The sequence below is a fragment of the Bubalus bubalis genome, chromosome 5 (assembly GCF_019923935.1).
Source record: "Bubalus bubalis isolate 160015118507 breed Murrah chromosome 5, NDDB_SH_1, whole genome shotgun sequence".
NCBI lineage: Eukaryota > Metazoa > Chordata > Mammalia > Artiodactyla > Bovidae > Bubalus > Bubalus bubalis.
The window spans coordinates 107,267,784-107,279,949 of record NC_059161.1 but is presented as its reverse complement, the minus strand read 5'-3'; the positions used below and the strand labels follow the sequence as shown (position 1 = coordinate 107,279,949).

General features: G+C 37.9%; 1 protein-coding gene across 1 annotated transcript; it reads right to left on the bottom strand.

The window, feature by feature from the left end:
- Nucleotides 1-10,876: 10,876 nt before the first annotated feature.
- Nucleotides 10,877-11,909, bottom strand: LOC102403865 (putative olfactory receptor 10D4). The gene has a single exon (XM_025287187.3). It carries the CDS (start codon nt 11,798-11,800, stop codon nt 10,877-10,879), a length of 924 nt encoding a protein of 307 aa, XP_025142972.2. The 5' UTR covers nt 11,801-11,909.
- Nucleotides 11,910-12,166: the final 257 nt, after the last annotated feature.

The following is a 12,166-nucleotide window of genomic DNA, read 5'->3' as shown; positions in this document are numbered from 1 at the left end:
TAGTTGTATAGTTTCCCAATATCACTTTCTCAACTGCCTCAATTAATATCTTCAGTTCAGTTCAGTTAAGTTCAGTCGCTCAGTCGTGTCCGACTCTTTGCGACCCCGTGAATCGCAGGACGCCAGGCCTCCCTGTCCATCACCAACTCCCGGACTTCACTCAGTCCATCGAGTTGGTGATGCCAACCAGCCATCTCATCCTCTGTCATCCCCTTCTCCTCCTGCCCCCAATCCCTCCCAGCATCAGAGTCTTTTCCAATGAGTCAACTCTTCGCATGAGGTGGCCAAAGTACTGGAGTTTCAGCTTCAGCATCATTCCTTCCAAAGAAATCCCAGGGCTGATCTCCTTCAGAATGGACTGGTTGGATCTCCTTGCAGTCCAAGGGACTCTCAAGAGTAGTCTTCTCCAACACCACAGTTCAAAAGCATCAATTCTTCAGCATTGTACAACCATTACCACAATCTAATTTTAGAACATTTCCCCCATAATATATATACTATGTGTATACTATGTGTATATATATATATGTGCATATATGTATGTATATATGTGTATATGTAAATAAGTATATACACAATATACATAATATATATATATTCCCTCATTATATATATATATATATGTATATACATATATATATACACACACATTTTGAGTCATTTTCACTCCTACCCCAAGCACTAAGCAATCAATTTACTTTCTATCTCTATAAATTTGCCTTTTTACTAGTGGAGTCACAAAATATGTTCCTTTTTTGTCTGGCTTCTTTCACTGAACAAGCATTTTTGAGACTGATCTCTGCTGTTGCAACAGTCAGTATTTTGTTCCTACATATTGATGAAGCATATTGTAGCATATGAATATTTTGATTTCCTGAACCATAGGTGACGATTCTAACTATATCCTAGTATTTACAGACCCCTACAGTTCATGGGGTCACAAAGAGCTGGACACAACTGAGCGACTAACACTTTCAGAAATTTTTTAATATCTCAAAATCACCATCATTATTATCCATGCAAAACTGTGGATTGTGCAAAACACAATCCAAAATCTTATTTTGGATTGTGTCACATGTTAAACAGTTGAGTGTATTAATTCTGAATATATATACATATATACACATATATCAGAGAAGGCAATGGCACCCCACTCCAGTACTCTTGCCTGGAAAATCCCATGGACAGAGGAGCCTGGTAGGCTCCCGTCCATCTAGTCGCTAAGAGTCAGACACGACTGAGCGACTTCACTTTCACTTTTCACTTTCATGCATTGGAGAAAGAAATGGTAACCCACTCCAGTGTTCTTACCTGGAGAATCCCAGGGACAGGGGAGCCTGGTGGGCTTCCGTCTATGGGGTCGCACAGAGTTGGACACTACTGAAGCGACTAGCAGCAGCAGCAGCATACACATATATATCCATAGTTTTAATTATTTTGTTTCAGCTTGTAATCTAAATTTCTATACTATGAAAAACATTTACTGAATTAGTGAAAATCAGGCCAGCACTGAACTGATTTATAATTAGTAATGTGCCCCAATCTTTCCTTTCTCAATTTCCCTTACTATAAATTTAATATTTTACTTTGTATGTAAGTAATTCCAAGAAATCTTCAAGGGGTTTGTGCATCTCATAATTACTATCCCTCTGATTCATTAAAACACAAGTATTAGGAAGAGATATAATCCATTGTTACGGTTATTGTTGTTGAGCTGTTAAGTCATGTCCAACATTTTATTACCCCATGGACTGCAGCATGCCAGGCTTCCCTGTGCTTTACTATCTCCCGGAGTTTACTAAAATTCATGTCTTAAGAGTTGGTGATGCTATCTAACCAATTCATCCTCTACTGCCTCTTCTCCTTTTGTCTTCAATCTTTCTAAACATCGGGGTCTTTTCCAATGAGTCAACTTTTCACATCAAGTGACCAAAGTACTGGAGCTTCAGCTTCAGCATCAGTCTTTCCAATTAATATTCAGGGTTGATTTCCTTTACGATTAACTGGTTTCATCTCCTTGCAGACCAAGGGACTCTCAAGAGTCTTCTCTAGCACCACAGTTCAAAAGCATCAGTTCTTCAGCTCTCAGCCTCCTTTATGGTCCAATTCTCACATCTGTACATGGCTACTGGAAAAAACATAGTTTTGAGTATATATTTAAGTTCTGTACCCCTCCTTTAATTACATTATTTGTTTTGTTCTTGCTGTTCCTGATGATGCAGTAAATTTGATAAACTGGTGTATGCATTTGTGTTTGTGTGCATGTGTTTTAAATAAAATTTTATGTTGTGTCTGTGCTATACTAAAGTTTTACATTTAGGAAAGATTTAAAGTGCTTAATTTTTTTTTTTTTTTTTTTGCAGTCCCAGTCATTACAAACTGATTTAAAAGGAGCTTTAAAAAGTGGTTGGAGTTCATTCAGATTTGGCTTGCATATATCTTCAACTTTAATGAGAATATATATTTAAATTAGTGTATGTTGTTGTTTTATATCCCATGTTTCACTAATGTTTCTGTTTCATCTAAATATATATGCTGGTGCTGCTGCTGCTAAGCCGGTTCAGTCATGTCCGACTCTGTGCAACCCCATAGACGGCAGCCCACCAAGCTTCCCCATCCCTGGGATTCTCCAAGCAAAAACACTGGAGTGGGTTGCCATTTCCTTCTCCAATGCATGAAAGTGAAAAGTGAAAGTGAAGTTGCTCAGTCGTACCCAACTCTTCGTGACCGCACCAGACTCCTCCATCCATGGGATTTTCAGGGCAAGAGTACTGGAGTGGGTTGCCATTTTCTTCTCCAAAATACATACAAAAGAATAAGTGGTACCCATTCATTCTCTTAATAAACTCACACACAGTGCTCACTAGGTACTGGGGCATGTCCAATACATATAACAGTGTATAAGATAAACATGATGGAACTTTCCACTGCATAGAATAGAAATCTACTGAACAAGCTTAAGTATTAGTGTGATAACTATTTGTCATAATCATTATCCAGGTTTTACAAGATATCATAACAAGAGTGTTCTTCCATCAGTATCCAGCATTAATAGAACGGCAAACTAATACTAGAATTGTTTGAATCCAGCATATAGTCTAGGACACACTACCAAAGCATAGGAATAGGATTATGTATGATATTAAATTTTACCTGTCATGTTAGGAGGGGCCATGGAATCCTCACAATGCACATCAAACCATTGTCTGAGGTGCAAATGGACTTCATTTTGTTCTTTTTGTCTCATGCTTTTTGTAAGGGCAGCAATTTATTTTACTTGGGATTTTCACTTTTTTGTTTTGTTTTAATGGTTTCAAATGATACTGATACTTTGGGGAGTAAAAATGGAACACAAACCTATACATCAGTAAAACGTCATAGAAAATAAGGACTCATGTGTACGTGGGCCTCCTGTAAATACTTTCCTTCTTTCTCTTTGGATTCTGGAGAAAAGTGAGAAATGATGAACAACTTGAGTATTTTGGGAGGCCAAGTTGGAAAATGTAACTTGGTGGGAAAACCAGATACGCGTGATAATTGAACTCAGTAATCAGGACATCTTCTCTTCAAACAACACTGGACAATGTGGCTTTCCCAACCCTTTCACTCTAGAGGGTAATCTGGGATGTTGTCAGTATGATACAATAGGAAACAGTGAGAGTAGGAGTTAAGAAGGCTTGGTACTAGACCTGCATTTAGCTTAACTACATGTGTTATGAAGGGCAAGATATTTATTGTAATATCTCAGTGCTACCATGTACAGAGGGGTACAATGGGTTGTGGCACAGAATTAGTGGAGATAATAAGAAAGTCAATATATAAACATGACCAATGTTTGTGTATATTTTACTGGTTATTTACTGAACAATCTCTGTGTATCATGAGCTCTGAAGAGAATTCAATAAAGGCCCTGTAAGATAGGCATAAACAAACACATAATAATAAAAATACCAAAACCCAAACAGAAGGAGAAAATGTGGAAAACATCAAGAGAGAAATAACTCATCATCCCTTATAAGGGAACCTCAGTAAGAACTATGAGTGACTTCACATGTGAAACAGTGGAGAGCAGAAGACATCAGAATAAGTATTTAAATACTCAAAGGGGAAAAAAAGCCAACCACTAAACTACCTACATTAAAGGTATCATCAAAATGAATATGAAATAAACATTCTATGAAAAACTGAAGTGGAAAGAATTTGTTTACAGCAGATGCAACTTACAAGAAACACTAAATGAAGTTCTTCAGGCTAAAAACATGTAACACTTCATGGTAATCCAAATCCAAATGAAAAACAAACAGCACTGGTAAAGGTAAACATGTTATTAAAACATTCTGTAAATGCATATTTTCTAATTTCCATGAACTTATTTTAAAACTGAATATATAAAACAATGTGTACATAAACTATTATGGGGCATGCAATATATATAAAAATGTAATACACTTGCCAATAATAGCAAAAAAGAGGTAGATGGGAGCAAATCTGTACTGGGCTAAGAAAATGACATGATAGTTCAAAACCATAGAAACAAATGGCGAATGCCAACAATAAGTAGGAAGGTCATTATAACAAAAGCTATAAATAGATAATTGCTTTACATGCTTCTTTAAAAGTCATAAAATTATACAATGTAATGATTATAACAGTGTGTTTTGGGAATTGTGTCATTCATAGATGTAATATAGATTTAACCATTTTATCACAAAAAGAGAGGGGAAGGAAGAGAGCTGTCTTGAAGTAGTGTCTCTATATCACTCTGGAATTAATTTAGCATACACCTGAAGCTGATTATGATAAGTTAGGATATAAGATAGTAAGCCCCAGAGGAACAACTAAGGTAATAACTCAAGGAATATAATGTAAAACTCATTAAAGATATTAAAAATGCTACATTATGAATTACTTTTTAAAAGTAAAGGAGAAATAGAGGAAGAAAAAGACGTGGAATGAGACATATAGAAAACCAAAAATAAAATATCACATGCAAATACAATTATATCTATATTAACATTAAAACATGAATGGATTACAATTCAATCAAAAGGCCAAGATGGCCAAGCTGCATTTTTTAAAACTATCTTTCCTGTATTCCTTTATTTATTTACTTTCTATTATTTATTTATATTTGGCTGTGTCAGGTCTTGTTTGCTATGCAGGCTTTTCTCTCTTTGAGGTGAGCAGGGGCTACACTTCCTATTGCGGTTGCTTTGCTTGGTTTGTGTGTGTGTGTGTGTGTGTGTGTGGTGCTGGAGAAGTCTTTCTTTTTTTTTTTTTAATTGGAGGCTAATTACTTTACCCTGTATGCTTTGCTTGCTGATAGGCTCTAGGCACGACGGCTCAGTAGTTGCAGTTCCCAGGCTCTAGAGCAGAGGCTCAATAGTTGTGGCTCACAGGTTCAGTGGTTTGCAACATGTCTGATCATCCCAGAACAGGGATCAATTCCACGTATCCTGCATTGGCAGGTGGATTCTTTACCACTGAGCCACTTATGGAATCTTACAGGAGACACACACACACAGAGATTCAAGATACTCCCTCACAGAGAGAGATACAAATAGAAGGAAAATAAAAGCATAGAAAAACAGAGATATCATACAAACAACAACCACAGGAAAGCTGAAATGGCTAAATTAATAGACAAAATAGACTTTTAAAGTATTACTAGGAGACGTCCAAGAGGACTTATGCCGAGATGCAACTCCTGGGACTGCTGCTCCCACCTCCCCCATCCCTGTTGCAGCCACTGCCAACCCTCGCCTCTGCAGGAGACCCTCATGGCATCTCCCCTTTTGCAGCCCTGTCGGGATCCCAGGATCCACCCCCTCTCCCCAACCACCAATGAAGAAAAACTGGCTGGAAGCATGCAAACTAGTGCTTCTCAACCCTGGTTGAATAATGGAATTTTCTGGGAACTTTTAGAACTATTACTATTCGATTGTCTAGGGTGAAGATTGGACATCAGTATTGTTTTATAGCTTTCTAGATGATGATTCTAGTCCTATTCTCTGACCCTATAGCCCCTGCCCCACCTTTTTCCCTATCAAAATTCTTTCTCATCTGTGGTTTGGAAAAAGTAATAAATTCATCTGAAATAAGAAATTGAAAAAAAAGTATTACTAGAGGAAAAAAAGGGACATTTTATAATGATAAAAGGGTCAGTCCTTTATGAAGATAGTACAATTATAAATATATATGGATTTAATAGCATATAGTGACCTCAGAAACCAAAGTAACTAGGGATATTCAGGCCACATAAGATAAGAAGTGAGAAAAAAACAGTAACCTGTTACAACATGGATGAATCTTTAAAACATTAGGCAAAGTTAAAGAAAGCAGCCACAAAGAAATATACATTTTATGTGGTTCTATTTCTATAAAGTGGCCAGAACGAGCAAATGTATTGATACAGAAAGCAGATTATCAGTTTCTTAGAGAGGAAAATGATAAGGATAATAATAACAGAATGATAGCTAAAAGGTATAGGGTATCTTTCTGTGATGATAAAAAAAAATGTTCTGAAATAGACCATGGTGATGGTTTAAATTCTAGAATATACTTAAAGAAAAACATTAATTGCACAGTTTAAATGTGTGAATTATTTGGTATGTGAATTGTATCTCTGGTTTAAACTGGTTTAAGAGAACTCCTGACTCCAAGGAACATTAATTGACAGGAGCTCATCAAACGCCTCCATACCGACACTGAAACCAAGCACCACACAAGGGCCAACAAGTTCCAGGGCAAGACATACCAAGCAAATTCTCCAGCAACAAAGGAACACAGCCCTGAGCTTCAAGATACAGGCTGCCCAAAGTCACCCCAAAACCATAGATATCTCATAACTCATTACTGGACACTTCATTGCACTCCAGAGAGAAGAAATACAGCTCCACCCACCAGAACACCAACACAAGCTTCCCTAACCAGGAAACCTTGACAAGCCACCTGTACAAACCCACACACAGCGAGGAAATGCCACAATAAAGAGAACTCCACAAACTGCCAGAATACAGAAAGGACACCCCAAACTCAGCAATTTAAACAAGATGAAGAGACAGAGGAATACCCAGCAGATAAAGGAACAGGATAAATGCCCACCAAACCAAACAAAAGAGGAAGAGATAGGGAATCTACCTGATAAAGAATTCCGAATAATGATAGTGAAATTGATCCAAAATCTTGAAATCAAAATGGAATCACAGATAAATAGCCTGGAGGCAAGGATTGAGAAGATGCAAGAAAGGTTTAACAAGGACTAGAAGAAATAAAAAAGAGTCAATATATAATGAATAATGCAATAAATGAAATTAAAAACACTCTGGAGGCAACAAATAGTAGAATAACAGAGGCAGAAGATAGGATTAATGAATTAGAAGATAGAATGGTAGAAATAAATGAATCAGAGAGGATAAAAGAAAAACGAATTAAAAGAAATGAGGACAATCTCAGAGACCTCCAGGACAATATTAAATGCTACAACATTCGAATCATAGGGGTCCCAGAAGAAGAAGACAAAAAGAAAGACCATGAGAAAATACTTGAGGAGATAATAGTTGAAAAATTCCCTAAAATGGGGAAGGAAATAATCATCCAAGTCCAAGAAACCCAGAGAGTCCCAAACAGGATAAACCCAAGGCAAAACACCCCAAGACACATATTAATCAAATTAACAAAGATCAAACACAAAGAACAAATATTAAAAGCAGCAAGGGAAAAACAACAAATAACACACAAGGGAATTCCCATAAGGATAACAGCTGATCTTTCAATAGAAACTCTTCAAGCCAGGAGGGAATGGCAAGACATACTTAAAATGATGAAAGAGAATAACCTACAGCCCAGATTATTGTACCCAGCAAGGATCTCATTCAAGTATGAAGGAGAAATCAAAAGCTTTTCAGACAAGCAAAAGCTGAGAGAATTCTGCACCACCAAACCAGCTCTCCAACAAATACTAAAGGATATTCTCTAGACAGGAAACATAAAAACGGTGTATAAATTCGAACCCAAAGCAATAAAGTAAATGGCAACGGGATCATACTTATCAGTAATTACCTTAAACGTAAATGGGTTGAATGCCCCAACCAAAAGACAAAGACTGGCTGAATGGATACAAAAACAAGACCCCTGCATATGTTGTCTACAAGAGACCCACCTCAAAACAGGGGACACATACAGACTGAAAGTGAAGGGCTGGAAAAAGATTTTCCATGCGAATAGGGACCAAAAGAAAGCAGGAGTAGCAATACTCATATCAGATAAAATAGACTTTAAACCAAAGGCTGTGAAAAGAGACAAAGATGGTCACTACATAATGATTAAAGGATCAATCCAAGAAGAAGATATAACAATTATAAATATATATGCACCCAACACGGGAGCACCGCAATATGTAAGACAAATGCTAACAAGTATGAAAGGAGAAATTAACAATAACACAATAATAGTGGGAGACTTTAATACCCCACTCACACCTATGGATAGATCAACTAAACAGAAAATTAACAAGGAAACACAAACTTTAAACGATACAATAGACCAGTTAGACCTAATTGATATCTATAGGACATTTCATCCCAAAACAATGAATTTCACCTTTTTCTCAGGCACACATGGAACCTTCTCCAGGATAGATCACATCCTGGGCCATAAAGCTAGCCTTGGTAAATTCAAAAAAATAGAAATCATTCCAAGCATCTTTTCTGACCACAATGCAGTAAGATTAGATCTCAATTACAGGAGAAAAACTATTAAAAATTCCAACATATGGAGGCTGAACAACACGCTGCTGAATAACCAACAAATCACAGAAGAAATCAAAAAAGAAATCAAAATGTGCATAGAAAGGAATGAAAATGAAAACACAACAACCCAAAACCTGTGGGACACTGTAAAAGCAGTCCTAAGGGGAAAGTTCATAGCAATACAGGCATACCTCAAGAAACAAGAAAAAGAAATGCAAATCAAAACTACTATGAGGTACCATTTCACGCCAGTCAGAATGGCTCTGATCCAAAAGTCTACAAGCAATAAATGTTGGAGAGGGTGTGGAGAAAAGGGAACCCTCTTACACTGTTGGTGGGAATGCAAACTAGTACAGCCACTATGGAGAACAGTGTGGAGATTCCTTAAAAAACTGGAAATAGAACTGCCTTATAACCCAGCAATCCCACTGCTGGGCATACACACTGAGGAAACCAGAAGGGAAAGAGACACGTGTACCCCAGTGTTCATTGCAGCACTGTTTATAGTAGCCAGGACATGGAAGCAACCTAGATGTCCATCAGCAGATGAATGGATAAGAAAGCAGTGGTACATATACACAACAGAGTATTACTCAGCCATTAAAAAGAATACATTTGAATCAGTTCTAATGAGGTGGATGAAACTGGAGCCTGTTATACAGAGTGAAGTAAGCCAGAAATAAAAACACCAATACAGTATACTAATGCATATATATGGAATTTAGAAAGATGGTAACAATAACCCTGTGTACGAGACAGCAAAAGAGACACTGATGTATAAACAGTCTTATGGACTCTGTTGGAGAGGGAGAGGGTGGGAAGATTTGGGAGAATGGCATTGAAACATGTAAAATATCATGTATGAAACGAGTTGCCAGTCCAGGTTCGATGCACGATACTGGATGCTTGGGGCTGGTGCACTGGGACGACCCAGAGGGATGGTATGGGGAGGGAGGAGGGAGGAGGGTTCAGGATGGGGAACACATGTATACCTGTGGCGGATTCATTTCGATATTTGGCAAAACTAATACAATATTGTAAAGTTTAAAAATAAAATAAAATTTTAAAAAATAAAATAAAAATAACACCAAAAAAAGAAAATGCTTTATACACTGTTAGAACAAGAATATATATATGACTACAACTGTATAAGTACACATATGTAGATAGGTATATGGATGATACATAGTTGAAATAATTATAAACAGGGAGTCAGAAACTTTTGCTTCAATTTAGTCACTAATGACAGAGAAGGTGGAGAAATAACAGAATGTTGATAGTGATTATCATTTGGGTGGTAGGATTAATTTGTAATTTCTAGTCACTTTAGTTTTTACATTTTTCCTGTTTTATTCAAACCTATTTATTTACATGAGGAAAAAAGTCATTTTGATGAACCAGGAATCTGGAATTCAAATTCAGTCTTTGATTTAATGACAGAAAATCTGAAATCATTATTCAAGAATCTGGTCATAAAGAACAGATACACTGACCTAAGACTAGAGGATCTGTGAAAATACCTATTAGTACATATGTAGATATCACCTGGCTTCGGAAATGTAACCAAATTTCTTAATCTCACACTCAAGTATACAACACTCATCACAATATAGATGAAAAAGTTATGGAAATAAATGCAACAAATTGAATAAACTAGATTTTTTTTTAATTGGAGACTACTCTGTGTAAATTGATAAGAAGTTCCTGGAAGAAGTAAGCATTTAAGCTATCTCTGATGACACAGAGGCAGAATTAATAGCACAAAGTTAAAACCCTTCCATTAACATCCTAGCTCTCAGTAACCTTTTATCTCTGTGAACTGCAGAAGTATCTTAATGTCCCACTGCCTTAATATATTCCTCTGCAAATTGGGATAATAATATCTACTCTATATGATAATTATCATAACATCTGTCGGTATTTATAAAGTGGACAAAATAGTGTCTATAAACGATTTTGTTGAATAAAAATTTATGTAAATACTACATGCTAATGACAAAGAATTCATTCAACCTACTTGTCCCAAATCGCACTTAGCAGTCATACCAACTCTAAGAGTCTAGTCGCCCCTGATGAATAAAGGGCAAATTTATGAGAACAGGTACTGAAAGAAAAGCTTACACTCCTCAGGTATGTACTCCTCGGATTAGTGCTTTTCTCAGAGCCAACTTCACATCCTTGTTTCTCAAGCTGTATATCAAAGGATTTAAGGATGGGGTAACAATATTATTGAACAACGGAACCACAGATTCCAACCAAGAACTGGAGGCAGGCCGGAGATAAATGAGGACCACGGGTCCATAGAAGAGCAGGACAGAAGTCAGGTGGGCACTGCAGGTGGAGAAGGCTCTGTGCCTGCCTTCTGAGGAGCTGATTCTCAATATAGAGATAATGATGCGAGTATAAGAAGTGAGGACAAGAAGGAAACACAGGAGAGCCACAACACCTACGTTGGTGAAACTCACTGTCTGAGCTAGAGAGGGGTCTGCACAGGCCAGGGGCAGCACCACCGAGATGTCACAGAAGAAATTGCCCACCTCCTTGGGGCCACAGTAGGGTAACTTAAACACAAGAAATGTGAGGACAGACGCATGCACACTGCTCCCCATCCAGGTGCTCAGAGTCAAGATGGCGCACACCCTGGGGTTCATGATGGCCGTGTACCGCAAGGGGTGACAGATGGCGGCAAAGCGGTCATAGGCCATCACAGTGTACAGGAAACACTCCGTGCAGCCCAGGAAGTGATAAAAGAAGAGCTGGCAGGCGCAGCCCTGGTAAGAGATGGTCGGGCTTTGTCCCAGAAGGTAGAGCATCATTTTGGGGGAACTCACAGAAGGGAAAAAGATGTCAAACACTGACAGGTTGCCCAGGAAGAAATACATGGGGGTGTGGAGGTTGGAGGAAGTGAGGATGGCCAGGAGAATGAGCAGGTTCCCCACAAGCGTGAGCAGGTAGAAGGTGAAGAAGAAGACAAAGAGCACGTGTTCCAGCCCCTGTGTGTGAGGGATTCCCGTGAGGAGGAACTCGGTTACTGGAGTGTGATTCCTCATCTTCACATCTAGTCACACCTGGAAGGTCAGACAGCGGTCTCACTGAGATGAGCTTTCCCCAAAACACTAATACCCGCACAGGATCCATGGAAAAGGGATAATATCTATATATGGTACATTAAAAACCTCTAGATAGGAGTCCGTCCAGTTTTCACTAATTAATGTACAATGTCACTTTTCATCTGTGTCCTCTGAAGGATAATAGATAACACAAGAGGCAGATTAGAGCAGAGGGCAGAGGATAAATCATACCCTTGGATTTATCTGAGTTTAAATGCACACTCAGTGATTTTGGACAATTTTTTAAAGTCTCCAAATCTCCTCGCTATCTGGTTAATAGTTGAATAATATATGATTCTTATGAGG